The sequence below is a fragment of the Anguilla anguilla genome, chromosome 1, assembly GCF_013347855.1.
Source record: "Anguilla anguilla isolate fAngAng1 chromosome 1, fAngAng1.pri, whole genome shotgun sequence".
Classification (NCBI taxonomy): domain Eukaryota; kingdom Metazoa; phylum Chordata; class Actinopteri; order Anguilliformes; family Anguillidae; genus Anguilla; species Anguilla anguilla.
The window spans coordinates 4,953,167-4,979,207 of record NC_049201.1 but is presented as its reverse complement, the minus strand read 5'-3'; the positions used below and the strand labels follow the sequence as shown (position 1 = coordinate 4,979,207).

Genomic DNA, 26,041 nt, shown 5'->3' with positions numbered 1-26,041 from the left:
GGGGGGAATTTTTGGCTCCCTTCGCTGATGTTTTTCAGAGCGATTAGCCAGTGGGAGGATGTCATCTGGGGTGTGTCGCATTCGCTCTACCCCCTCCTCTCAATTCCCCAACCCCCTCCACCCCCCCCCTCCCCGCAGCCCATCTCTGTCCTTCGCTTTCCCAGAGCGTAATTAAAGGCCTGAAGAGACCCAGCCACTCAGACTCGAACTCGAACCGCCACACACACACACACACAGCGCCGAAACACAGGCCCTTTTCTATCCACATATTTGTCTGAAAAACAGAGGGAGGGAGGCGGGGGGAGAGAGAGAAGGGGAGACAGAGAGAGAGCGAGAGAGGACCTCAAAGTGACAAGCTGTCTTTTGCCTTCCCACTTTTACTACTGACTTGACAATAATTTATTTATCCTTAATTCAATAATCAATTCCTGGCCTACCAAAATAGCATACCAAAAATGAAGTCATGCCTTTCGTTGTGCTGGGATTCTTGTTGCTGAAAGTGCTTCAGTTGCTCTTCTCTCTAAGCAATAAGAGTGTGAGTGTGTGTGCATGTGTGTGTGTGCATGCATGCATGTGTGTGTGTGTGTGTGCATGTGTGTGCATGAGTGTGTGAGTGCGTGTCTGTGTGTGTGCGCGTGTGTGTACATGAGTGTGTGAGTGCGTGTCTGTGTGTGTGTGTGTGGTGTGTAAGACTGTGAGTGTGAGTGTGTGTGCATGTGTGTGTGTGTGCATGCATGCATGTGTGTGAGTGCATGTGTGCGTGTGTGTGTGGTGTGTGGTGTGTAAGAGTGTGAGTGTGAGTGTGTGTGCATGTGTGTGTGTGTGTGTGCATGCATGCGTGTCTGTGTGTGTGTGTGCGTGTGTGTACATGCACATGTTAGCGAGCTGGATGGAGGCTGCTCCTCGACACTCTCCTGGTCATGATGACATCACCAAGAGTAACTGATAGAGACAGGCTGGGCACTGGGCCATACCACTCTGCGTGAAGGGGGGGGGGGGGGTGTTGGAGGAGCTCATTCCCAGTCTCCTGACTCTTATGTCTCACTTATCCTCCTTGCCAACTGGCCTTGAGTCACAGACAGCTTCTTCATTCACTGGAAGGAGGGCTGCTTGCCCGAACATCAAGAACGGTGCCAGAGCTGAGGGTGGCCTGGGGGGCACCAGCAGCACTGCCGATTGGCTGAAATAGAATCTAGGCCTTGGATGGAGAGTGCTGACTGGTTAAATTTCTTTTGAGAGGGGGCGGAGCTACCTGGCCCGAAGAATGCTGTTGGGTAAGGGAAAGATTCTGCTCAACTGCTCATAATTTTGATTGGTCAGTGGGGCATTGACCTGCGCAGGTGATTGGTTGGGAGGAGAGTGCACTGTGCAGTTGATTGGTTAGAAGGCAGATAATCAGTCACTCACCTCCTCTAAAGCCTTCAGTCCACTCTTGAGGCTGAAGACCTCCTTCTCCAGCTCAGCAAGACTGGAAGAGACAGAAACACAGTGGACTAAACAAACAGATGATCCACCAGGTTAGTGACGTCAAATCTAAAGAACTTAGGGCAGCTCCAAAATGCCCCTGTAAGGCGGCAGTGTTCAGTCAGGTGAGATTAATAAAACTTCAGCCAGGTGGCCTCCTCATTCAGGCGAAACACCTGAAGGACAGGTAGGGACAGGTAGCCCGTCTGTCACTCACTTGACTTTGGCTGCCTCAGGTACGCTGTGCAGCTCTTCCTGGATGCGCAGGATGTCAGGGTAGTTCTTCTCAAAGATCATGATCAGGTAGTGCAGCATGGTGATGTTCCTGTAGGGTACACACACACACACACAGGTCCACACCAAACACATACATTAATGTTCAGCACATTTTTGCATTTCCAGAAGATAAAAACATGACAGGTGCCCCTCCACGCCCTCCCCTTCCCCAGTGCCCTTTGACCCCCTGCTGCGGTGACCTCTGACCTGTCTATGCTGGACTTGGTGTCTGCGATCTTGTTGAGGCTGGACACCTTGAAGCCGTAGGCGTTTCCCCTCTGGCCCTTGTTCATGAAGTTCCCGAAGGCCAGGACCACCTCCAGCGTTTTAGTCAACCGCTTGCTCCTCATCACCTCCCGTGAGGCGCACAGGATGGCTGAGAGAGGGAGGGAGAGAGAGAGGGGGAGTGAGGGAGAGAGGGAGAGAGGGAGAGAGGGAGAGAGAGAGAGAGAGAGAGAGAGAGAGAGAGGGAGAGAGAGGGGGGTAGAGGGAGGGAGAGGGGGAGAGGGAGGGAGAGGGAGTGAGAGAGAGGGGGGTAGAGGGAGAGAGAAGGAGAGAAGGAGAGAGGGAGGGATGGAGAGAGAGATAGAGTGAGGGAGAGAGGGAGAGGGGGTAGAGGTAGGGTGGAAGGAGGGTGAGGGAGAACGAGAGAAGAAATGGGAGGGAGAGAGGGCAAAAGAAGGAGAGCAAGAAGAATGGAGAGAGATACAGGGAGAAGATGGAAAAAAGGAGGGAAAAAGAGAGAGGTAGAAGGAGAGATGGAGGGCATATGGAGGGAGAGGGACAAGGAACAAAGGGATATGAAAAAGGAGAGCAAGAGAGGGCAGAAAGGGGGAAAGGGAGAGGGAAAGGGGGAGGCAGAAAGAGCAAGAGAAGGGGAGAGAGAGAAACAGTGATTTAAAAAAAAATGAAAGACACTCTACTGGCCAGCATGTGGACCGTAGCCTTCCCCACCCACAGCTGTAGAGTCTCTCTGCAGTCACAGGGCTGAGCTGAGTCTTAGTGTATGACCCAGCACATGTACAGCAGCCCTGTTACACAGACTAACCCTCCACAGTGACTGACACAGAGCCAGGCTGTCCCGCCGCCCGCCCGGGCTCCCAAAAACCAGACCGTTACCCTTAACCGTGCCCCGTTCCTCCACAAGGGGAATAACCGCAGTGGGCTCGCAGAACCGTGACGGATACTCCCTAACGAGGGGCCGGGGATTGTGGAGAAAAACACCGGCCCACCACGCAGTGACGTGCGCGTCTTCTCTTCCAAAGTGGGGGACAGCGGGGGTGGGGGGGGGGGGGGGTTACGAGTGTAGGGAAAGGACAAAGAAGGAGTCGATTTTTGGCAAGGAAATTCTGAGGGAACCAGACCTGACCCGGAATTCACTCCGCCCGGGCTGTGGTAATCCAGGGGCCCGCATTTTTGGGGCTGGAGGTGAGGGGGGAGGGGGGGGGGGGTCTAAGGTCCTGTAACGACTGTAGCAACGCACACAACCCCCGCCTCATTTTTTATTTTAAAACTATTTCTTCGCCAAGAGGAAGGGCACTTGCCTCAGTGTGGATCGCTTTTCACTTCCAGGAAACCCTGAACTGGACATGACCGCAACTTAAACACACACGTATTGTATGAATGAAACACACACACGCACGCTGTACTGACACATTGAACGCTTTCCGTTCTCGCTCAGCGTCAAAGCAAATCTCTGCAGCTCCTTAAAACCTAAAGCATAACTGCTGACAATGTACTGAACGTCAGTCGAGACTAGGGTGTTGAGCTCCTGCAGAAGAATCAATCGACAAGGGTCAAGAACAATGTTGACAGGGGGGTCGTGGGAAGGAATCGTCCAATGAGCATGCAGGAAGGAGGCACCTGTCCAATCCCTGAGGTTTAAAACCTCGGTGGCAGGTGACAGGCTGTTTTTTTACGACAGGAGCAGGAGCCACTTGGCTCGTTAGGCACTGCACACGCTCTCACGAAATGACTCGTTACCACTGTCAGATCCCATTACCACACGAGGTCCACACCGTCTCCTCTCTCTCTCTCATCTCTCTCTCTCTCTCTCATCTCTCTCTCTCTCTCTCTCTCTCTATCTCTCTCTCTCTCTCTCTCTCTCATCTCTCTCTCTCTCTCTCTCTATCTCTCTCATCTCTCTCTATCTCTCTCTCTCTCTCTCTCTCTCTCTCTCTCTCTCTCCCTCTCTCTCGTGTCTATTGACGCTCTGTTCAACGTGCAAGTCCTGCTTTAGACGGACCTCGGATGCACTGTGACAGGACTTGTGAGGATGTGGCAGAAGAAGACTCGCTCAGACAGGCAGACTGCGCTCCCCCAACCCAACGAAACCGAAAAAGGGAGATAATTACCCGCGTGGAGTCACGGTATGGCTAGCAGAGATGCATGCTAACGTGACGGGGTTTGGGCGCTTCATACATTATGCGGTTATTTAAGTGGAGCAGCTATTAGAATACCCCAATAAAACTAAACCACAGGCTTTTTTGAACCCGCGCCCTAAGAGAGGGTGGTGACTTGTGGGGACCGGGCCGGGCGGGTGGGGCTTTTCCCCAGGCTGGACTGCGTGTGTGTGTGGGGGAAATATGGAGAGTCTCCAAACAGTCAGACTGGCCAGAATCATGAATGAATGAACAATTCCTACCAGCCACTCCCGGGCATGTGAAAGGAAGCACCTGTCTGTGTGAGTGAGTTAGAGCCACAGCCAAACACACACACACACACACAAGCATACACACACACACACGCACACACACACACACGCACGCACACGCAGATACACACACACACGGATACACACACATGCATGCACACACACACACACACGCATGCACGCACTCACACACGGATACACACACATGCATGCACACACACACACACACGCATGCACGCACTCACACACACACACACGCACACGCGGATACACACACACACACACACACACACACACACACAAACACATGTGCGCAAGTGCTCACACACACATGCACACACACACACACGGATACACACACCCACACACACACACACACACACACACATACACACACACGCATGCATGCACACACACACACACACACACACACACACACACACACACACACACACACACACACTCAATGCCCTTTGCTTGGAGAGTGTCCCAGCTTGGTGAACTATGCAGTGTTTATGAGAATGACTCCCCTCTCTTAACATTTGCCAGCTTTCCAAAACAGCTACCCTGGTAACCCCACTCTTTATTTTCACTGGAGGATTTCGAGTAGAGTCCTATTGAAACTGATACACACACACACACACACACACACATGCATACACACACACACACACACACACACACATGAATTTACACACTGGCACACGCACACACACAAGCACACACACAATCATACATAGACCAGCACACACACACACACACACATGCATTTACACACAGGCACACACACACACACAAACATACATAGACCAGCACACACATACACACACACACACACACACACACATATGCATTCACACACTGGCACACATACTCACACACACACATACAAATGTACATGAATACAGACACAAAAACACACACTCACACACACACAGACACACAAACAACCAAAGACGGCCTGTGTTGTGGGAAAGGACTACTGGAATGCTTTCTTTTCGGCCATTTTAAACACGCAGCCAAAGCTCCATTCTGCCTGGAGTTTGGAGTCAGTTCCAGTTGAGCAGTGCTCATGTTACAGCCTTACTGTGTGTGCTTGGCTTGCTCTTCTCCCATTGTACTGAAATGAGCCTACAGTGTATAAGCATCAAAGCCAGGTCCCTGGCTCGGTTCTCTCCCTGACTGCCTGGCCCTAATTCATAAAGCTGTCTCAGGATCAGGGTCCGTATTCATAAATTCATAAAGCTGTCTCAGGATCTTGGTCTGTATTCATAAATTCATAAAGCTGTCTCAGGATCAGGGTCCGTATTCATAAATTCATAAAGCTGTCTCAGGATCTTGGTCTGTATTCATACATTCATAAAGCTGTCTCACAGAATTTTAGAATCAGGGTCTGTATTCATAAATTCATAAAGCTGTCTCACAGAATTTTAGAATCAGGGTCTGTATTCATAAATTCATAAAGCTGTCTCACAGACTGATCTAGGATCAGGGTCTGCATTTATAAATTCATAAAGCTGTCTCAGGATCAGGGTCTGTATTCATAAATTCATAAAGCAGGAGCAGAGCATGGAGGGCTGATCCGGGATCAGGGTTCTCACGACCGTGACCTCACCTCGTCCATTACGAGCCAAAAGGCTAAACTGATCCTAGATCAGTATGCGTTGGGGGGAGCCTTACCTTCGGCCTTCGGCTTGGTCTCGGCGAGCCGCTCCGCGAACTTCTTCTTGAAGAACAGGGCCTGCAGCCGCTGCTGGTAGTGATCGATCCTGCGGGACGGAGGAGCAGAGGGGGGAAGGGATTCCCTTTAACTCACTTTCGTTTTATTTCCTGCTGCACTTTTTACAGGAGATGCCGTCACACCCACGCTTTACAGGAACCAAGGAAATTGTAAAAAAAAACAGTGCCTGAACTATTCCCCCGCCCACCCCCCCCCCCCCCTTCAAAAACACCAGCAACTGAGGTGAAGGCAGGTTTTTCCCAGTGGGAAGTGAGAGTTTTCCAAAATGGGAAGAAAAAAACAAAACACTTAGTGGCGAGAAAAAACTCCCCAGTGGGAAGAAATCTCGGGAGGCTATAGTGGGGGAGCCCATCCTCCAGGGGTCAACCCAGTGTCAGTAGCTGAGGTTAGGCTAAACGGTAGAAAGCGAGAAAATGAGGAATCTTGCAGATGACAATGAGGAAGATGTGTAAGAAGAGGTAGGAGGTTAAAGAGGGGGAAAAAGCCTTGATGGAGGAGATAGAAAGAGTAACCCATGTGTTCGAGAAGTTCAACAAAAAATAAAAACCTTTCCCACTCCACTACTTTCATCAGCTAATAGGCCACTGCAGACTCCAGCCATTTCACGATAATCATATCAAACATGCAGAGATCCCCTTCATTATAAAGCAGAGGGGGGAGGGGGGGGGGGCTATTTCAAAGCTCAAAGCAAGACCAAGCATATTGAATTACACAAAAGACAGTAATAATGCCCTCCGAGCATAGCAGAGACCAAAGCAGCTGCTGGGGAAAAAATACTAATATGTCATAAAGTAGGAAAAAAGACCCTTTCAAATATCAAGTGCTGTACAGAGAACTGTCTCAGGTGGGAAGGGGGGCAGTGAATGGTGGAGAGGTGTTTGTAATACACGCTTTCACCCAAGAGCACACCCCCCAGAACTAAGCCGAATAAAATGTACCCCCCTAACACAAGAGGGCAACGTTGACGGTATGTTTGTCTCCTCCTTAGTATTAATCAGACGGATCAAGAGAAAATCTCATAGAAAAACAGAACCCCTCATTTGTACAGCCAGAGTTCACTGTTGTTATTTCACTGACCCTTCAATCCGACTATGAACTCCTCATTATTTTAAAAAGGCTGACTAATGTACACAATACTTCTTTACTGTGTTATGCACTGGCTTCCCCTTGTTTAGAGTCAGTGGGATTTGTCCCCAGGCACTGTCTGACTGTGTATTCAGCAACTGATCTTGGGTCAGCTAAGCCCAGATAATCCTTTACTCTCTTTGATCTGAGGGAAGTTTAAAGTGATCCGGGGTCAGAGCTCAAAGTACAGTACATTCGGCCTCTGCCAAGTTCCGTCTGCTGGGAACGTCCTATTGGCTGAAAACACGGCCCTCGGGAGAAGGCCCTCTCCCATTGGCCGACAGCCAGGCGCTTCCTGTCACCTGCTCATCTCGAACAGGAAGCGGTCGGCCCTCGCCATGCGCTCCAGCTCGTGCTTGTGCTCCTCCAGCAGGTCGATGTCGCTCTTCTCCGGGACGAATTTCAGCAGCTGAGAACCCATAAAAGGGCAATGGTTAATGCTCTCTCATAGTCCAAATCAAAATCAGGTCACTGAACAGCTATATCCATCATACCCAACATCAGACAGGTCACAGCACAGATATACTCAATCAAACCCAACATCAGACAGGTTACAGCACAGATATACCCATCATATCCAAAAGCAGACAGGTTACAGCACAGTTATACTCTTTCATTATCCAGCTCAAACTTAGGTTATAACAATGTTATACTCCTTTATCACACTGATCAGAGGCAGGTTATAGCACAGTTATACCCCTTCATTATCCAGATCAAAGGGAGGTTATAGCAGAGTTATAATCCTTCATCATCCATAGTAAAGGGAGGTTATAACACAGTTATAATCCTTCATTATCAAGATGAAAGGGAGGTTATAGCAGAGTTATAATCCTTCATCATCCATAGTAAAGGGAGGCCATAACACAGTTATACCCCTTCATTATCCAGATCAAAGGGGGATTATAAAACAGTTCATTCTCTTTCATCGCCCAGCTGAGAGACAGTACCTGCTCCAGCATGTCCTTGGCCAGCTCCTCTCTCTCATCCATTTCCAGGATGGCCCGTTTGATCTCCTCGTTGCTCATTTTCAACCTGCAAAGAAAACAAAGAAAACAAAGAAAAACACCAAAATGTATCAGACTAAAGGATGACTCAACCAGCTTCGCTGCTAGCAGCTCAGAGTGTGACTTACTGTGAGGTTACAATTACAATTACAAGTAGTCCTTTTGATATGACCCTGTATATCCAGGCCGTGTAATGTTTGAGGTACTAAATTCATTTTCCCTTGGCAAGATATTTTTGAGCAGGAATTTGATGGCTGTAACTGCAGAAAAGTCCATCCCCATGGACAAACAGAAACAAAAACAGCAACACGAGCAGGCACATGCTTGCAAACACGCACGTACACATGCACACACACGTGCACGCACCCACAAACAAGCACGCACACACACACACACACACACACACAGGGTCACGGTACTGACGGTGTAGTTCAGGAGCACAGACACCCCTCATTATGATCAATGCTCCCTGGGCGTCATGGCGATCAATGAGGCTGTGACTGCATCGCATGGCCCCATCGACCCGACTCCGACCTCAATGCGGTCTCAGTCACGCCCCCGGGTCATCCCCCATCGACCGGGACCGTGATTACCGCCGTACTTCCTGCCCTGTCCCGGCCCTAAAATCACTCGCACCCGCTGTTCGGCACTCGATTGATTTCGATCCCCGGCTGATAAACGCGTACGGACGCCGTGCTTCTCTGCTTCACCATCACAATCTCCCCCCCCCTCCCCCTCCCCAGCTCTCCAATAGCAACTGATGAAAATAAACTACCCAGAATGAATAGAAATACAAATAAGCAAAACATCTCATTTGTAAGCTGTCTCGGGTTTAAGAGAAACAAATTCATTCACAAAAATGAAGTTCGATCTGCGTACGAAATACCCATCAAGCAATCGATTACAATGTTTTTTGTTTTTTTTGTTGCACTGCATTGTAAAATGTAATATTTTATCATTTTCATGTAAGCATTTAAATGACCGAGAGCACAAATTTAATTTGCAGGGATAAACTGAGGAGTCAGAGTGTACGGAACACAAGAGGTGATGCAGCCAATCAGATGCCGAGGATGATTCGGGACCGCTCGCTTCCTGCCCATTTTCCGTCGTGGTCTGGAAGACGCATCTCCTCAGACAGTACCTGGACTAACTATTACTGCTCTGCAGGACACTCCCAATTTAGGGTCGCTCTTAATGACGGTTGACACTCACCTAATACATGATATAATGTAAATGCAGCTCATTAAAAAGAAAAATCACTGACTTCTGTACTACTCTACAGCAGTTCTGGTATAGCCAGTGTTCTTCTGACCTATGACCCTCACAGTACAGGCAGGGCACTCGAACCCGCGTTTCACACTGACGCGACACGCTGAGTGTGCGGTGAGTTTCGGGGGGGCGCGGCGCGGCGCGGGGCACTCACTTGGAGAGGAGGATGACGCAGTTCTGCGCTCGGCGGCCATCGATGACTGACAGCTCCTTCACCTTGCGAGTGCTCAGGTAGAGGTCGTCCATGGAGCCCGACTCTTTCTGCAGGGGGGGGGGAGGAGGAGGAGACAGAAACCCCGCCGTCAGAACCAGAGCCGGGGTCCACCGGGCCCTCTCCGCGATGCCGGCCCGGCTATCGCCCGGCAACAGGGTCCCAACATTCCATCCGCGAAGAGGAGAATGCAACAGCTGCCGCATGCGTGTCTAACAGCCACTCGCATATGCATTCTGTGATTCAGCTGTTGGCTAAAAAAACTGTCCGGGACAAATTGAGCAAAGAAAGAAGTCGGGGACTGCAACAGTCGCTCTAATTAAATTCAAACTCAGGCCCAAACTGAAACGGTGCAAGAATGAACACTTTAGCATTAAAAAAAAAATTGGGCTCCTAAGGAAGCTGTTTAAAGTACTTTACTGACTGCACATATTTCAGGCTGTGTAGCTCAAAATTGTGTGAATAATTTATTACGTAGAACAATTTCTTCCACGCTGTCACTCTGTTTACCCAGGACTGTGGGACCATGTTCCGTACAGGAACAGGATCAGTGGACCCGTCCCACTCACTGGGGTGCGCACTGTGCCTGGCAGTGGCCGAAAAGGTTGCCTAAAAATCCAGGACATCTCAGCCAAACTAATGAACTTAATTCTAATCTAAACCACAGGGGGGGGAATTCATACTACTGCTACACAGCGTTATCTTCCACATTACGGGTAAGTGCCCTTATTTTTCGGGATGTGTGTTTGAAGGCAGGTTCAGCGCACCGCCTGCAGAACCACAGGTAAGAGTACGCAGGTAAGGCAGGTAACCCAGGTAACCCAGGTAAAGCAGGAATGCAGCACTCACCTGTCTGAAGGATTGGTTAGTGAGCACCTCCTGCACAGCCAGCCGAACAGCACAGAGAAAACAAAGACATTGAAAGACATGCAGAGATTAATGACTCAGGAAGCAACGGCTTTCAACACAGGGCTTTAAGTACAACTACACGGGAAGGGCTGGCATTCCCCATACCCTTCACCGGCTCATCATCATCATCACTGCCATCATCACTGTCGTCATCATCATCATTATCATCATTATCATCTTCACTGTCGTCATCAATATCACAATATCATATTATTATCATCATCCTCAACACCATCCTCGCCTACATAAATATTAGCCTGGATTCAATCAGTATTTGACCGTCCTTGACTTTGATCTACCAATAAGAGTAATTTTGGCACGATGATTGACGATCTTGCCAAACTGTATCTGTGGAGAATAAAAGTAACGCTTTCACTGGATTGTTTGTCAAAATTAAATGTCAAATCTTGATTAAATCAAGGCTGTCAACGTTCACCGAAGCTGATGTTTCCCAGATGAAGATTTTCCATATGGAACATCATGGGACTTAAATACAAGGCAGTTGTTGTGGTTTTGCCATTCTTTGCGGTGATGTGACCATGCGACCGTAGCAGTGTGATTACCCATGAGCCCGTGGGAACGGCCAGCCCCTCCATAGCTCTGGCGCTACCTCAGCATGCTTCAGCTCTATGCCACCTAGTGAGCCAGCCGTCTAAGCAAGAGGAGCCGCTAACGCTAGCCTCCAGCCAGGCTTTCAGCATCTAATGAAGCTCTGCTCCACCCCCACCACCCACCACCGCCCCCCGCCGCCCCCCACCCCCCCCCCCCCCCCCCCCAGACCCCCCACACCACCCCCCCACATACACACACAAAACACATTCCACTTCAATGCATCGTTTCAGAAGGAACCATTCCCATTGCAAAAAAACAAACAGCAGGATCATCAGCCAAAAAAACAATGTACAAATAAGCAAACCACACACACACACATCAGCACTGCATCAATTTGCACAGTCAGCGTTACTTAATGGGGCTCCATTGTGACATCAATTACAATGTTAATATTTATTTGCTAGGTTGACACTTATCCCAGGCAATTCACACAGCTTACATCATTTATGTACAATCCATTTATTCAGCAGGATATTTACTGAGGCAATTACGGTTAAGCATCTTGATCAAGGGCATAACGACAGTGCCCCTCCCAGGATTTGAACTGGCAACCTCTAAGGAGAACAGTTCCCACACCATTAAGCTACACTGCCACTCCCTGTGATGACTGGGGATTAAAATTTAATTTTTTTAAAATTCAGTAACAAATCACAAAACAACTGGATGGGCTCGGCTCCAGCAGCACAGACGGTGCTCGGATTCCCATCGCAGTTGCCGTGAGTACTAGGAATCAGTGCTACGGCCCCCTGGTTTCCTGGAGCTCCAGCCCCCTGTACCTGCTGTCTCTGGTAGGCTGAGAACATCTTCTCGATGTCCTTCAGGTCCAGGATCTCGAAGGCCCGCAGGTCATCGATGTCATGCCAGATGGTGCCGGTAATCTTGTTCTGAGAAGTCGGGGCGGTCGCAAAAACGGATTAATCTGAGCCACTCTCTGAGTTATCAAAGCAGAATTAAAGCGTAACTTTGACACATTTCCCCAATTAAAGCCATGAAGGTCAGGCAAAGTTGAGGCATGGAGTTTACTCACAAAATACGGATTGCAGTACTTCTCACAAGATCTTTATACAGACATGACTACCTTATAAACATTATATGCAATTCACTTATTGATTTGCTTTTTTATTATTTGATTATTTGATTTGATTATTATTATTTTCGTTAAACAGAAACTGAACTTGCCATTCAGCTTGCCAACACTTCTGCATATAGAATATACTGCCAATGTATTGACATAAAATATATTATCAAGATCACGAAAGATATTGCCACAACATATTCACAAAGCACTGCCGCTTTCAGATATTGCCATATTTTTTTTTTTAAACACATATATCCCCCTGGAGAACAGCGAGCGGGGTGGGGGGGACTCACCTCACCCAGCTTGGACCAGTTGAAGGACTTTAGCGGGTGCGAGGGCTGGGGGATGGACTTCTTGCGCTGGGTGGCGGCCGAGCCGAACGCCGGGGGGCCCGGAGGGGGCGGGACTCCCGAGCAGAAGAGGGGCGGAGCTCCGGGAGGAGGGGGCGGGGGAGGGGGCGGGGGCGGGCAGGAGAAGGGGAGCGGGGGAGGGGGAGGCGGGAAGCCGCCCATCGTGGCGGGCGGAAGAGGGGCCAAGGGATCCCCCGGAGGTGGAGGGGGAGGGGGGAAAGGAACACTGCTGCCCTGTTGGCAGAGAAAGAGAGAGACACATTTAAAATTCCGAAAATACAATTCGCACACTAAGTACAATCATTAATTACATATTAGATTAGGTACAGTATAGGCATGGGTCAAATATATCTGACAGCTGTGGAATGAGACAGACAGACAGACAGACAGACAGACAGACAGGCAGGCAGACAGATACAGACAGACAGATACAGACAGATACAGACAGACAGAGAGACAGACAGAGAGTGACAGACAGACAGGCAGGGAGACAGACAGGCAGGCAGACAGATACAGACAGACAGATACAGACAGATACAGACAGACAGAGAGACAGACAGAGAGTGACAGACAGACAGGCAGGGAGACAGACAGACAGAGGAGCAGTAGATTTGAGCGTGCTCACTGAGTAGTCGTTGATGCGGGTGGACAGGTCGATGACTTGCTCCCGAGCGCTGCGTAGCTCCACCCCCTCCCTCTGCAGCTTGTCCTTCATCTTGTTGAGAGTCCTCATCATGTCGTCCTTCTCCTGCGTCTTCGCCTCGCACTCCCTCTCCTTCTTCTCCAGGCGAGCCAGCAGCTCCGCGTGCTCTGAGAGAAGAGAGGGAGGCACTGTGAGCACACACACACACACACACACGTACACACTCACACACACACACGTACACACTTACACACACACACACACACACACACACACACGTACACACTCACACACACACACGTACACACTCACACACACACACACACACACACACACACACTCACACACACACACACACGTATACACACACACACACGTACACACTCACACACATACACACACACACGTACACACACACACACACACTCACACACACACACACACACACACACACACACATGTACACACTCACACACGTACACACACACACGTATACATGTGTACACACTCACACACACACACACACTCACACACTCACACACACACACACACACACGTATACACGTGCACACATGCGCACAACCCCAAGCACAGACATATATACAGACACACACCTCTTGTTCACAGACGAGTTCACAAAAGCAAAAAAGGGAGTCATTCTGAATTCAGAATAGGGACACTACACGTTATAATGGGACATTTTATTTTATTCATACATCCACCAGCAGGGGGCAACGCCTCAGTGAGGACAAAGCCTATCCGCGACTCACCTTTCCTGAACTTCTCTGCCTGGTCTCTCCACTGTCTGACCTCGTTCTCGTTCACCAACCTGTCGTCCAATCAGAAAACGCGTTCAGAACACGCAACAGAACAACAACGGCGGTTAAGTTAATCCATGTTAACACTGCAGCTGATGGCATGAGTACAAACACCTGTCAAAACGTATCATTTTAATTCTTTCAGTTGTTATTGCATTATATTCGGGACATGTTAATTATTTAGATGCAAAGCATCACACTGGATGAGTAAGCACAAGGGTCAAACATTTGTTACAGCTGTATTTTGTATTCACAATATTATATTATATTATATTATATTATATTATATTATGGGGGATAATGTATCATTTTCAATTGGAGACCTGGAAGCACACTGGGTTCCCCAGCTAGAGTTGGAAAAGATGGAGACACAAGGAACGTCTATCATTAAAAGCGGAAAAAGAAGCTCAGATTCAAATGCAAGTGATCATTTACAAACCTAAAAGCACAGCATTATTACTTTCAGTATCACTGTCCAAGTCCCTGTAATTTGGGTAAAGTTGATTTATGACAGTGGATCAATTTTTTTAAATGCCTAGTCTAAAAACCACAGGTCACCGGGGAATCATTTGTAGCCCATTAGCTGACAGTCATTCCTAGTAGTTAATGGAAACCCTTTTAGCCATCGGCTAAATTAAGCAAAAGCTTTCACTATTTAAACAGTTTCCCTCATGCAATTTAGCACGAGAATAAAAAAAAATAAGCCATTATGCAGCACGAATCTACAAAATGGGAGGAAAACGGGGAACATCTCAATCCCACAATGCAGCTGGAACAGAAGGCTGGCTTTGGAGTTGGACTTCATGCTGCAAGAGCTTGTTTGCTACAAGAAGGCTTCGTGTTTAAGTGCAAAAATCTGATTAACAAATGGGCTGCCATAAACAGACTAACAGTGGGTTTATAGATTAACCAGGCTAGTTCCAACTTCAGACTAAAAAAATCTAAATATTAATAGCATTTATATTTTTTCTCATGGATGACAGATGGGAATGCAAAAAAACAAAAAAAAACAAACAAACAAACAAAAAAAAACCAGCATGAAAGACATGCATCTTGATAGAAGTATTGGGTGTGCTATTTATTTCTCCATATTTAGTTGCAAGTGTGCAAGTGTTGCAATAGAACACGTATCCCTAAAACACCAATACACAGCTAATGTACACAGGTTCTGAGTAATACAAGCCTACTAACAAATCAAGACACCAAAACAAAGTACTCATCTGAGAGAGATTGAAATTGTATTACTGTAATCATTATTTCGTACACTCGCAGAATGTTCTCCCTGCCTAATGAATGATTCATACCCTCGCTCCCGATTTAGTATCACGCGCTCCGAGTTATGATCAGACATACGGAGAGCATCTTGCGCGGGTGAGTTAGCGGGAGCTCCTCCTTCCCACACACAGCCGCTGGGCTGACGCCGTCAGAGGCGGCTCCTTTGATCATCGCTGCTGCTGTTTTTTTTTTTTTTCATACGCATTCACCTCACAGAGCGCTGCAGATGCGGGTTCGCTCGCGCGGCGGAAAAAAAAAAAAGATAACGGCTACAGTTTAAACCTCCCAGACGCGCGACTCACTTATCATACCTACTAGCTAACGCGGTTTCAACCGCCTCCTTTTTTAAAAAAAAGCACGAGCCCTGCTGGAGACGCACAGTCCCCACAGCGCTCCCGCTGGCTTCTGTAGTTTTATAGTGTCTCGGTAGCCAGCGCTAGCTTTTCTATTTTTAAGCGTTTTTTTCCTGTTCAAACCTGGAAGATGGGAACATCCCAGCGCTACCCTTTGATACCAGGGTTGCCTTTGATCCGCGCGTATCCACCTCATTAGCTGATACTTCACTCTCCGTTACTCAAGGGTTTTGAGGATTGGCTTCCAAAGCTATTAATCATGTTGATCGCCAGCAGCCAGATCAGAGATCCAATTCTACCGTGTCTCTCGCTTTCCTGAGGTTTCTTACCATATACATAACCTCTCAAAATAAAACAGGCAATTTAAAATATATATAAGAGGAAGATAAAATATGTGGCTTTTTAAAATATACTTTGTGAAGAAATATAATCTGAGCTAGTGTGGGGAGAATGCGGCATGAACTATATAAACCACATAAAGGTGGATTTATAGGGTACATTCCCTGACCAAATAACCAATCAGAAGACTTGGCTTTCTGTTGCAGAGATGGAGCAGGTAGGGCCCCCGTAAAGGGGATGATGAATGAACAGAGGTTAACAGCTTCTGTGTGTCAGGTGGAGATGGGACAGGAGTGTGTATAGGGGGAGGGGGTGTGGTCAGGAGGAGGAGGGGGCGGGGGCACGGTGTGCTCACATGCGGATGATGCTCTTGACGCTGAAGTTGTCCAGGGGGGCCACGTCGGGGTCGTCGCCCTTCTCGTCCTGCAGCACGATCTGTTGGAGGATCCGGTCGAGGAGCTGCCACTGCTGCAGGCTCCCCGCCCCGCGCTTGTCTGAGGAGAGCCGCAGTGCCACACGTTAGCCTGTCACACGTTAGCCTGTCCCGAAATTTACCACGGGACACCCTTTCAGAGGGATTTCCAAAAGGGTGTGCAGACACGTCATCAAAATGATTATCAAAAAACCTTCCTTTTTTGATCCAGAGAGAGAGAAAACCATTACTCATACCCAAAGCTCAAACTAGCGATGGAATACTGATGTTTCACAAACCCTATAATGGGGGAGTGGCTACAATGAGCTGTCAATCACTAGTCCAGATGAATTAACACATGACAGCTGCAAAGGATAGCTCCGCTCCATGTTCGTGTTTCATGAATCCTCCCTTCTCCCATCGCCGGTTCAAACCTTTCTTCCTCCGTTTCCACTCGATAGCGACGCACTTCAAAAGGCCTCAAGCGGGGGTTCAAACGGACTATCTGACCTTGGGATCTCCAAGGTCATTTAACTGACAAAGGCTGTCATTCAGGGAAAAAATAAATAATTCATTCCGAGTTTTTTTTTTTCTTTTTTTTGACATTTCTTTTTAATCTCAGATAAGGGAGCCGGCGGCCGGCTGCTCGGGGAAGCAACGGACACCTCTGTTCTTTCAGGCAGGGCGCTCGGAGAACATTCCAGCGCCCGACTTTAAACCGACCTTCACGCTGTAAAATAAACCACATCTGACAGCCGCTAAATGGCTAAATGGCTCCTGATTGATGAATTTGGGAAGGGGGGGGGGGGGGGGGGTGGGGAGTGGATGAAGGAGAGCAGAGGTGTGATGGGGGGGGGGGGCAGAGAGTGAGGATGGAGGCAGTGAGTGAGGATGGAGTTCCAGCAGGAGCAGCTGCATTGCAGGTTGGGGTAGTGTTACAGGGACTGGTTTGGGTGATGAGACAAAGTCAGAATGTACAGAGAAGACACGCAGGGCTGCAGGGTACAGATAAAGGCTGTGGTTCAGGGGAGAGCAGGCACTGCTGGGATCATGGAAGAAACAGGCACCCAGTAAAATGTCCAGTGTTACTTCAACTCTAACAGAGTTTATATGAGTCCACTCTGGCCATATTGGACTCATGTATACGTTGAAAGAGTTAAATTAACACTCTGTAGAGTTACATAACAGAAAAAGGTTGGGTACGGGTAATAGAACAGGGTGGGTTGGGGTTATAGAACAGGGTGGGTAAGGGTAATAGAACAGGGTGGGTAGAGGTTATAGAATATGGTGGGACAGGGTGGGTAGGTGTAATCTAATGGGAGAAAACAGGTGGCTGTGTTATTGCAGTGGTGTACTCACAGGGCATTTGCAGACAGTGCTGCAGGATGGACAGCAGGTAGGGGTAATAGAACAGGGCAGGTAGGGGTAATGTAATGAGAGAGAGCAGTGGTGTACTCACAGGGCATTTGCAGACAGTGCTGCAGGATGGACAGCAGGTAGGGGTAAGCTTCCGTGTGGTTCAGCTTCTTCTTGATCAGCTCAAACATCTGGCCTGCGCTCTTTGTGTCCACGTGCACCTGAGGACGAGACCAAGGTGAGGACAGGCATCGCATACTGCCTCACACACACACACCGCCCTCCCGAAATGTAAACTCGCCTTTCGGTCAGTTTGCGTGGGCGATACCTCACAGTACTGCACTAGGGTGGTGATACCTCACAGTACTGCACTAGGGTGGTGATACCTCACAGTACTGCACTAGGGTGGTGATACCTCACAGTACTGCACTAGGGCGGTGATACCTCATAGTACTGCACTAGGGTGGTGATACCTCACAGTACTGCACTAGGGTGGTGATACCTCTCAGTACTGCACTAGGGCGACCATTCCTCACAGTACTGCACTAGGGCGGTGATACCTCACAGTACTGCACTAGGGTGGTGATACCTCACAGTACTGCACTAGGGCGACCATTCCTCACAGTACTGCACTAGGGCGACCATTCCTCACAGTACTGCACTAGGGTGGTGATACCTCTCAGTACTGCACTAGGGCGACCATTCCTCACAGTACTGCATTAGAGCGGTGATACCTCTCAGTACTGCACTAGGGTGGTGATACCTCATAGTACTGCACTAGGGCAGTGATACCTCACAGTGCTGCACTAGGGTGGTGATACCTCATAGTACTGCACTAGGGCAGTGATACCTCACAGTGCTGCACTAGGGTGGTGATACCTCTCAGTACTGCACTAGGGCGACCATTCCTCAGGGTGTATCGCGTAGATATCCACTCACTCGGTGTAAGGAGGCAGCAGGACGGGAGGCCCACTCACCATGTCGAAGCGTTTGGCCAGCTCCGAGTCATCCTCGTTCCGCACCATCTCAAAGAAGTCCAGGTGTCTGTGGGGACAACGTAGTTGATGGTCACCATGGATACTGCACACGCTCCACCTTCGAGACCCCTGATCTTACCCTGAGAAGGGCTGGTGTTGGTACTGGCCTTTGTTTCATACCTGCACCTGATTCAAATGATCGGCTATCCAAAACTTTTATTAGCAGACCATAACCAGTCAATTAGTTACAGGTAAGTCAGGTGTTTTTAGCACTAGAACAAAAACCTGTGACCACACCAGCCCTTCTCGGATAAAACTGGGGACCCCTGTTACAGCTGCTGAAAGCCCAGTAGAACTTCCATTCACCTGCATTTAAGGAGACCCCCCAGAATCGCCCATGCAAACGGACACCCTAATGTGGGTGTCTAAGATCTAAATTTTAGCCTTCTTGCAAAGCCCCCAGGTTACTCGCATGAACGGTACTACATAAGAGCCTGTTGTACTGCATTTTATTGGACTGTCTCACCTGTCCAGAGAGGTGTCTCACCTGTCCAGAGTGGCGTTCTCGTGTCCCCTCAGCTTGTCAATCACGGGCTGGATTCCGAGCATCAGGAACTCGTACCTGAGGTGGAGCCGGAACTCCAGGTTGTCCTGTGGACGGGAGCAGGGGCGTGATGTCACAGGCGCACGAGAGGCCGCACAAGCGCTACTACCGTACACCGCCGAGCAGGAAAAATTAAAGAAGTGCAGCTTTCTCACAAACAGTTGGTCAGGAGTGGACAACCCTAGTCCTGGAGAGCCACAGGATCGGTTGGTTTTTTTTTGTAACACCTTCATTAGTTAATTAAATTATACACTTATCTCCCCTCATCTGTTTTCTTTGGGTTAAATTGTTTGCTGCTCTGGAGTGCATGGTCAGTGTACAGTAGTCAGTGGGCTCCGGTCAGTGTACAGTGGTCAGTAGTCAGTGGGCTCCGGTCAGTGTACAGTGGTCAGTAGTCAGTGGGCTCCGGTCAGTGTACAGTGGTCAGTAGTCAGTGGGCTCCGGTCAGTGTACGGTGGTCAGTAGTCAGTGGTCAGTAGGCAGGCTCACCTCCCCGGCGCCTGCATTGAGCACGGCATTGATGAAGGACATGATCGCCGTCTTCAGGTTGACCTCGTCTCTGTAGCGTCCCGTGCCCCTGTCCAGCTCGTTCAGCAACGTCTTGGGGGGGAGCACATATTAAAATCAGGTACGGTCCAGGACACTGGGATTTGAACCAATACCAAGGGACCGTTGGTTCACATTCCAAATGAGTTAATGCCCATGTATGTAGCTTTTAAATGTGTACACCAGTAAATCAACAAGAACAAGGGATGTTCTTCACCACCCTCCCAGTCAACAGAACAGTCTGTTGTGCCACTATGTGTGTGTGTCTGTGTGTATGTGTGATACATATGTATGTTGTACGATACAATATGCATTAGCACCATTAAATAGGTCCAGAGGGGGTCTCACCATTCTAGCCAGCTCGAATGGTGAGACCCCCTCAGCTCAGCTTTGCCTATTGGGGCTTTATGACCCATCCAAGCTGGGGGGGTGGGGGAGTGGGGGGCAGTCAGGAGCAGGCCCCAGGTGTCCGGGCCCTACCTGGAAGCGGGTCCTCTCTGCGGCGTACTTCTGGTAGTGCACCATGGCCTGCAGCACCTTCTTGTGCCCGTCCGGCACCAGGCAGACGGCGCCCAGGATCTCCAGCACCGCCACCTTGGTCTTGGTGTTGTCCTGGCGCAGGCTCTGGGAGATGTAGTTTTTTTTTGTGAGTCATTTTTTTTATTATTTTGAACTACGTATTTACATGGGGGGACAAAGCAATGAGACAAGCGGAGGACAGGTACTGTAGTTCCAACACTCCATGTGTATGCAAGCAGTCCATAAGAATTTACAAACTAGTGACATCACAAGGTTCCCGTTAATCTATAAAACAAGGACAATGCCAGACCGGTTGCTGCCTCCCAGACCTAAGGGCTGCTTTGGACGATCTGTTCAGTCTAGCCGTAGTTCTTCCCGGAAGAAAGGTAACCAGGCAACGCACCTGGGAGATGGTGTTGATGCTCTGGGGGTGGGCCAGCACGTGCGCCCGGCCCTGCGAGTTGTTCATCAGCGCCTTGATGCAGCCGATGACGGACGTGTGGATCCGGCTCTCCGACGTCTCGAAGTCCATGCTCTTCAGGAAGTTCAGCAGGCACGTCAGCCCGTCTAGCTCGATGAAGCGCGTCACGAACCTGCGAGACGGGGGAACGGGACGTGCGTTTTGGACACTTTGTTATACTTTCTAACTTATTAACTTTGTCTGTGAATATTTCTGCCTCGTCACACAATAAGTTCCTCCTTAGGAATAATAAAGTATTTTGGATCCGTGTATTTCATATTCTAATACAGGCTGCATGCTTTTTTTTCAATGGTTAATACCACTTGCCGAGAAATGTACGCCTCTGTGTAATCAACAGCCCAAAATCTATCAAAGATCTGGCCCAAACATCTGAGAAATTTCCTCAAGCATCGCAAAGAGAAACAATGAAACGCAGCCATCCCCGGGGTATAATATCAAACTTGAATTGCGGCAATGTCACTTCTGTAGAGCAACGTTAGACTTCACATTAATACACTTCAGGATGACGTAAGTATGCTATTAAGGGTTATTACTAACCGTTTGGCACCACGACTTCACGGTTTTTGATTTTAATTTGCCGTTATATGTTTTCACTTAATTGCTCCTAGTTTGGTGCCAATTTACTTTGGCTGTAGTGCACCTATTATTGATGTTCTTGTGGCTCCAGCAATATGTGTTTAATACATCACACCATTTCAGACTGGTGGGTAAGTTGGCTTGAGGCCTGTCCATACCCCCCCACCCCACCCCACCCCACCCCACCCCACAATGCCTACCATTGCAAATAGCCAGATCACAAAGCTAAGATCACAGCACGGGTGTCAACCTCAAATTTTGGAGGGCTGCAGTGTCTGCAGACTTTCCATGGTCTCCTTCCAATCAGCAGCCAGTGTAGGCCTTGGAAACAAGGTCGCGTTCTTCAGCCAATCGGTGATTTAAATGAAGGATGGCGGCCCTCCGTGACTGGAGTTTGACGCCCGTGGAGTGTCGAGTGAGGACGCAAAACACGAGACGATGTATCATCTGCTGTATTTAAACTCAGCGAAACAGAATTTCATCTGTTCATAAAATAACCGTACGCTGTATTCCATCGCCCTTTCCTCAACCTCCATTTTGGCTCTTCTGCAACAACCTCACCAGCAGCAGTTACGGTTAATTAAGCCATCACAGAAATGGCTGCCTCAAACTCCCCCCCCCACCCTCCCCCCCCCACCCCAAGACTCTTCCCTTGAACTTCTAGAACACTGTCATGGGAACCTGGCAACAGGGCAATTCAAAACTTAATTTGAAACCCTTCAAAGCAGCATCAATGAAAACCTTTTTTTTGAAAACTTTTTTTGTCTGTTTTTGGTCTTTTTTTTTATTACCCTCAATCACCGGCGTTTCCCTTGCTCCCAGTCTCAAGCGCATATCCCGAGAAAGAAAGTTCAAGACCCACTGGCGGAGACGGTGAGAAATGAGTCACGGCCAATAGCCATAACAGACTCACTGTTTTGACGTCGTTCGACAGGGAGGGGGTCCAAGTTCCACACGATCCCGCCGCCGGGCTCTCGGCTCCCGGGCTCGCTCGCGCAGAACACGCTATCCCTCCGCGGCTCGTAAATTTAGGCCGCTATTACCTAATGCGTCTGATCTCCGCTCGCCGTTAAGAAAGAGAAAACCCCCCCCTTCCCCCGTCACTTTCCGTATTTATACAGCGAGCGGCTGGCTCACCTGGTGCTGTTCAAGCGTGTGTCCCGCGCGCGAGCGAACGAGCGAACCAGCCCGCGGCGGCGAGCGGAGGAATGCGAGCGGGAGATCACGGGGTAAACGCGCATATCAACCCTCTGCGGTCGAAAAAATAAACGCAGGCCTCTGCCGAACGTGAGCACGGACCGCTTAACACCGCCGCCAACACGCTGTTGGCTTAGTGACTGAGCACATTCGTGCCCGGGGTGCTGATAGGCCACGCAAACGATCGGCTGGACCCGACAGCCGTTCGAGACAGCAGCACTTCCTCGTATACGGTTCCACACGTGCACATGTACATTTTTCTGGAGTTCTGTCCCCGCCCCCAGTAATAAACGTGGTTCGGCTGCAGATGCAATCAATACTGTAAATATTTGGCTTCATTCCTTCGTAGCTGAATTGCATACATTCTGGATGTTTCTTTGTGAGAATTTGCCTTTTCATCCTGACTGGAATAAGTTTAAGGGCAGAAAAAAAAACAGAAAAAATACCTTTATATTTATATATATACATTTACATTTATATTTCACATATATTTTTATAGATTTATTTATCCGCACTCGTGGTGCAGAAAAAGAGCGTTGATTCACTCAGAAAAAGAGCGATGTTGGGGATCGTTTCGAATCTGGCGTTAGTGGGAGGCAGACTGTTTCCAGGGAAACGCTGATCCAGGCTTGGCCCGGGACAGGGGCGGTGTATGTGGGGCGGCGTTCCCAAACCCACGGGAATACCCCCGTGTGTGTCCGGGGCCGCTCCCGGATCAAACGGGGCAGGGAGAGCGCCAGGAAAGTCTGGCGGAGAGGGGGATCCTAAATCAGAGAGGGGGCGGTTGCTGTGGGGGGGGGGGGAAGCGGGGGCCATGTTTCACAGCTGTGGGGGGGGGGGGGGGGTGTTTGGATGTTTGCACCCAGCACAGTCCTCCGGCATATCGGGGTGTTAACAATCAGAGAGCGGTCTGAGGCTGGTTAGAGACAGATGATCCCAGCATGCTATCCAAGGCACAGATGTACAGTACCAACACACCCACACACACACACGCACATACTCACACACACACACACACACACACACACACATACACACAAACACAGAGACACACACATGTGCACACACTCACACATACACACACATACACAAAGACACACACACTCACACACACATATATACACACAGACACACGCACACGCACACACACACACACTCACAACATACTATTCAAGTAAAAAATATACAGTACAAACACACACCAGCGCACACACTCTCAAACACACACACACACTCACGCACACACACACACACACACTCACACACACAGAGCAGAGCTCCATTGACACCATGCGTTCCTGTTTCCCATTAAGCGTCTGTGTCTGCGCTGTTGAGTTCTCAGAACTTGGAAAAGCAGCCGTTACACCACAACGGCCAGCCAATCCTCTCCCCCACAACGGCCAGCCAATCCTCTCCCCTCATTACTCTTCCCCAGGCCTCTGCTCGAATCGATCATTGCAGCGCTGGCTTCAGAGTCGCTCCCCTCCGTACTTCTGCCTGACTCAGCCAAGCACTGAGGCTCCAGAGGGAGAGCCACATACACCCCCTACCAGAGGAGCACTAATACTAACGCTAACCATACTCTAGCGCTAACCCTAACCGTACTCTACCGCTAACCCTAACCCTAACCGTACTCTAACACTAACCATAACCATACGCTGACGCTAACCCTAACGCTAACCGTAAGCTAACACTAACCCTAACCGTACTCTAACCCTAATCCTAATCCTAACCATAGTCTAATGCTAACCCGAACCCTCACTGTACTCTAACACTAACCCTAACCCTAATGGACTTCATCTGATATAACACTAGGTGTGTGGCACCTTCAGAGCACCTTAAGAGCTTATGATGCCGAAATCAGCCACATTAGGGATAATCAAATTTACTGAACATCCCTTCCTCCCTCTCTTTTCTCAGGAATGGTTGAGTGACTGGGGAAGAGAAGGGTTTGGGATGGGATGGGATGGAGACAGGGTGGGGGTCCAGTATCAGTACACCCCAGTATCAGGAGCCCTGTGTGTGTGTGTGGGGGGGGGGGGGGGGGGAGGGGGAGGGGGGGGGGGGTGGTATGGCCTAAGCTCGCCAGGCCTTTCAACCCATGCCAACCCAAACTGTCCTCGCTGCTGGCTTTGAACATCACCAGCCGGGGGGGGGTTCTCTTCCTGTCTTTGAAATGCTAAACGCTTTGCCCAAGAACTGATCCAGAAAAGGCTACTGACTCTAAACAAAGACAAAACACACACACACACAAACACACACACCCGTACATGCACTCAAACACCCAGACTCCCAGAAGATGCAGTATTATGTTCAGAAAAGAGTCTCAATAAGAGCTGAACTGGATTTATTTTCCATGTATCTCGCGTCTCAAGAAGTCATATCGTAAATATTTGGAAGCATAATATTTAACTTCTCGCGTCCAGAAGAGTTATTGATACAGGCTGTTTGCTCGGTCTTAGGCAGTAATTCTCGCACTAAGCCTGGCTCGGGGTCTCTGAATCAGGCTCCCCGCCTCCCTCCACTGCACTTATGAACTGGAGTCACAGAACAGGCCGTGTAGTGTAATGCTCAGAGAACCGTGCTGGTCATTTTAAGGCTGCAGGTTCGATTCCCAGATAGGCCACTACCGGTGTACCCTTGAGGCAAGGTACCCAACCTGAATTGCTGCAGTATTTGTCATTCCAGAACACTGACTTAGAATTTTTAAAAAAATAAATAAATAAAAAGCATTCCAAAAAACCTACTATTCAACGGGTTAATGCTTCCACTGTACTTCCTTCAGACCCCGTTGCCATGACACTCACGCAGTTAGGAGCGCGGTTAGGGGTTTCAAGGCATAATCTCTCATCAGTTGTCCTTACTTTTACTTTTCATCCCCCAACATCGGTTTGAAAGGTTTCTGTAGTCACAGCGTTATTGTATAATGCTCAGTTAATAGCAAAGCTTTACTGTATAATGCTCTGTCATTAACATAAAAAAAATACAAGTAACCAAAACAGGCAAACAAACCAAACAGACAAATAACGTGTTTACATTTCACGTCTGCCTCTGGTGCTCTTCGATGAGTCAGACTCATCGTCGTTCGCCGTTGCGGAGAAGCGTCTAAGCCCCCGCGGGGTTCTCCAGTGACACGCGGGGCGAGACGAGAGCCAATTTGCTGAGAGGCGAGGACGGACCCGGGAGCCAAGTTTCGGGTAATTTTCTCTGTTGTCTGAGACTGGTGCCAAGGCTAATCTGCACCACCGAGCGC

At 49.1% G+C, this 26,041-nt stretch overlaps 1 protein-coding gene across 5 annotated transcripts in view; it reads right to left on the bottom strand.

Annotated features, from left to right (window-relative positions):
• The window catches only part of daam2 (dishevelled associated activator of morphogenesis 2), a 139,254-nt gene that overhangs the window by 8,751 nt on the left and 104,462 nt on the right, over positions 1–26,041 (bottom strand). For 2 of the 5 annotated variants that reach the window (XM_035394340.1, XM_035394336.1), the window contains exons 6-25: positions 20,938–21,127; positions 20,496–20,639; positions 19,959–20,069; positions 19,413–19,516; positions 18,866–18,932; positions 17,992–18,109; positions 16,476–16,614; positions 14,477–14,500; positions 14,106–14,164; positions 13,318–13,502; positions 12,636–12,926; positions 12,041–12,148; positions 10,593–10,622; positions 9,687–9,793; positions 8,207–8,291; positions 7,562–7,668; positions 6,074–6,162; positions 1,948–2,116; positions 1,682–1,789; positions 1,408–1,468 (exon numbers count right to left, since the gene is read on the bottom strand). In XM_035394340.1, coding sequence (XP_035250231.1) covers positions 1,408–1,468; positions 1,682–1,789; positions 1,948–2,116; positions 6,074–6,162; positions 7,562–7,668; positions 8,207–8,291; positions 9,687–9,793; positions 10,593–10,622; positions 12,041–12,148; positions 12,636–12,926; positions 13,318–13,502; positions 14,106–14,164; positions 14,477–14,500; positions 16,476–16,614; positions 17,992–18,109; positions 18,866–18,932; positions 19,413–19,516; positions 19,959–20,069; positions 20,496–20,639; positions 20,938–21,127 — 2,296 coding nt within the window. The remainder of the gene's footprint in view (positions 1–1,407; positions 1,469–1,681; positions 1,790–1,947; positions 2,117–6,073; positions 6,163–7,561; positions 7,669–8,206; positions 8,292–9,686; positions 9,794–10,592; positions 10,623–12,040; positions 12,149–12,635; positions 12,927–13,317; positions 13,503–14,105; positions 14,165–14,476; positions 14,501–16,475; positions 16,615–17,991; positions 18,110–18,865; positions 18,933–19,412; positions 19,517–19,958; positions 20,070–20,495; positions 20,640–20,937; positions 21,128–26,041) is intronic. The other 3 variants (XM_035394354.1, XM_035394347.1, XM_035394363.1) reach the window with 3 other exon arrangements.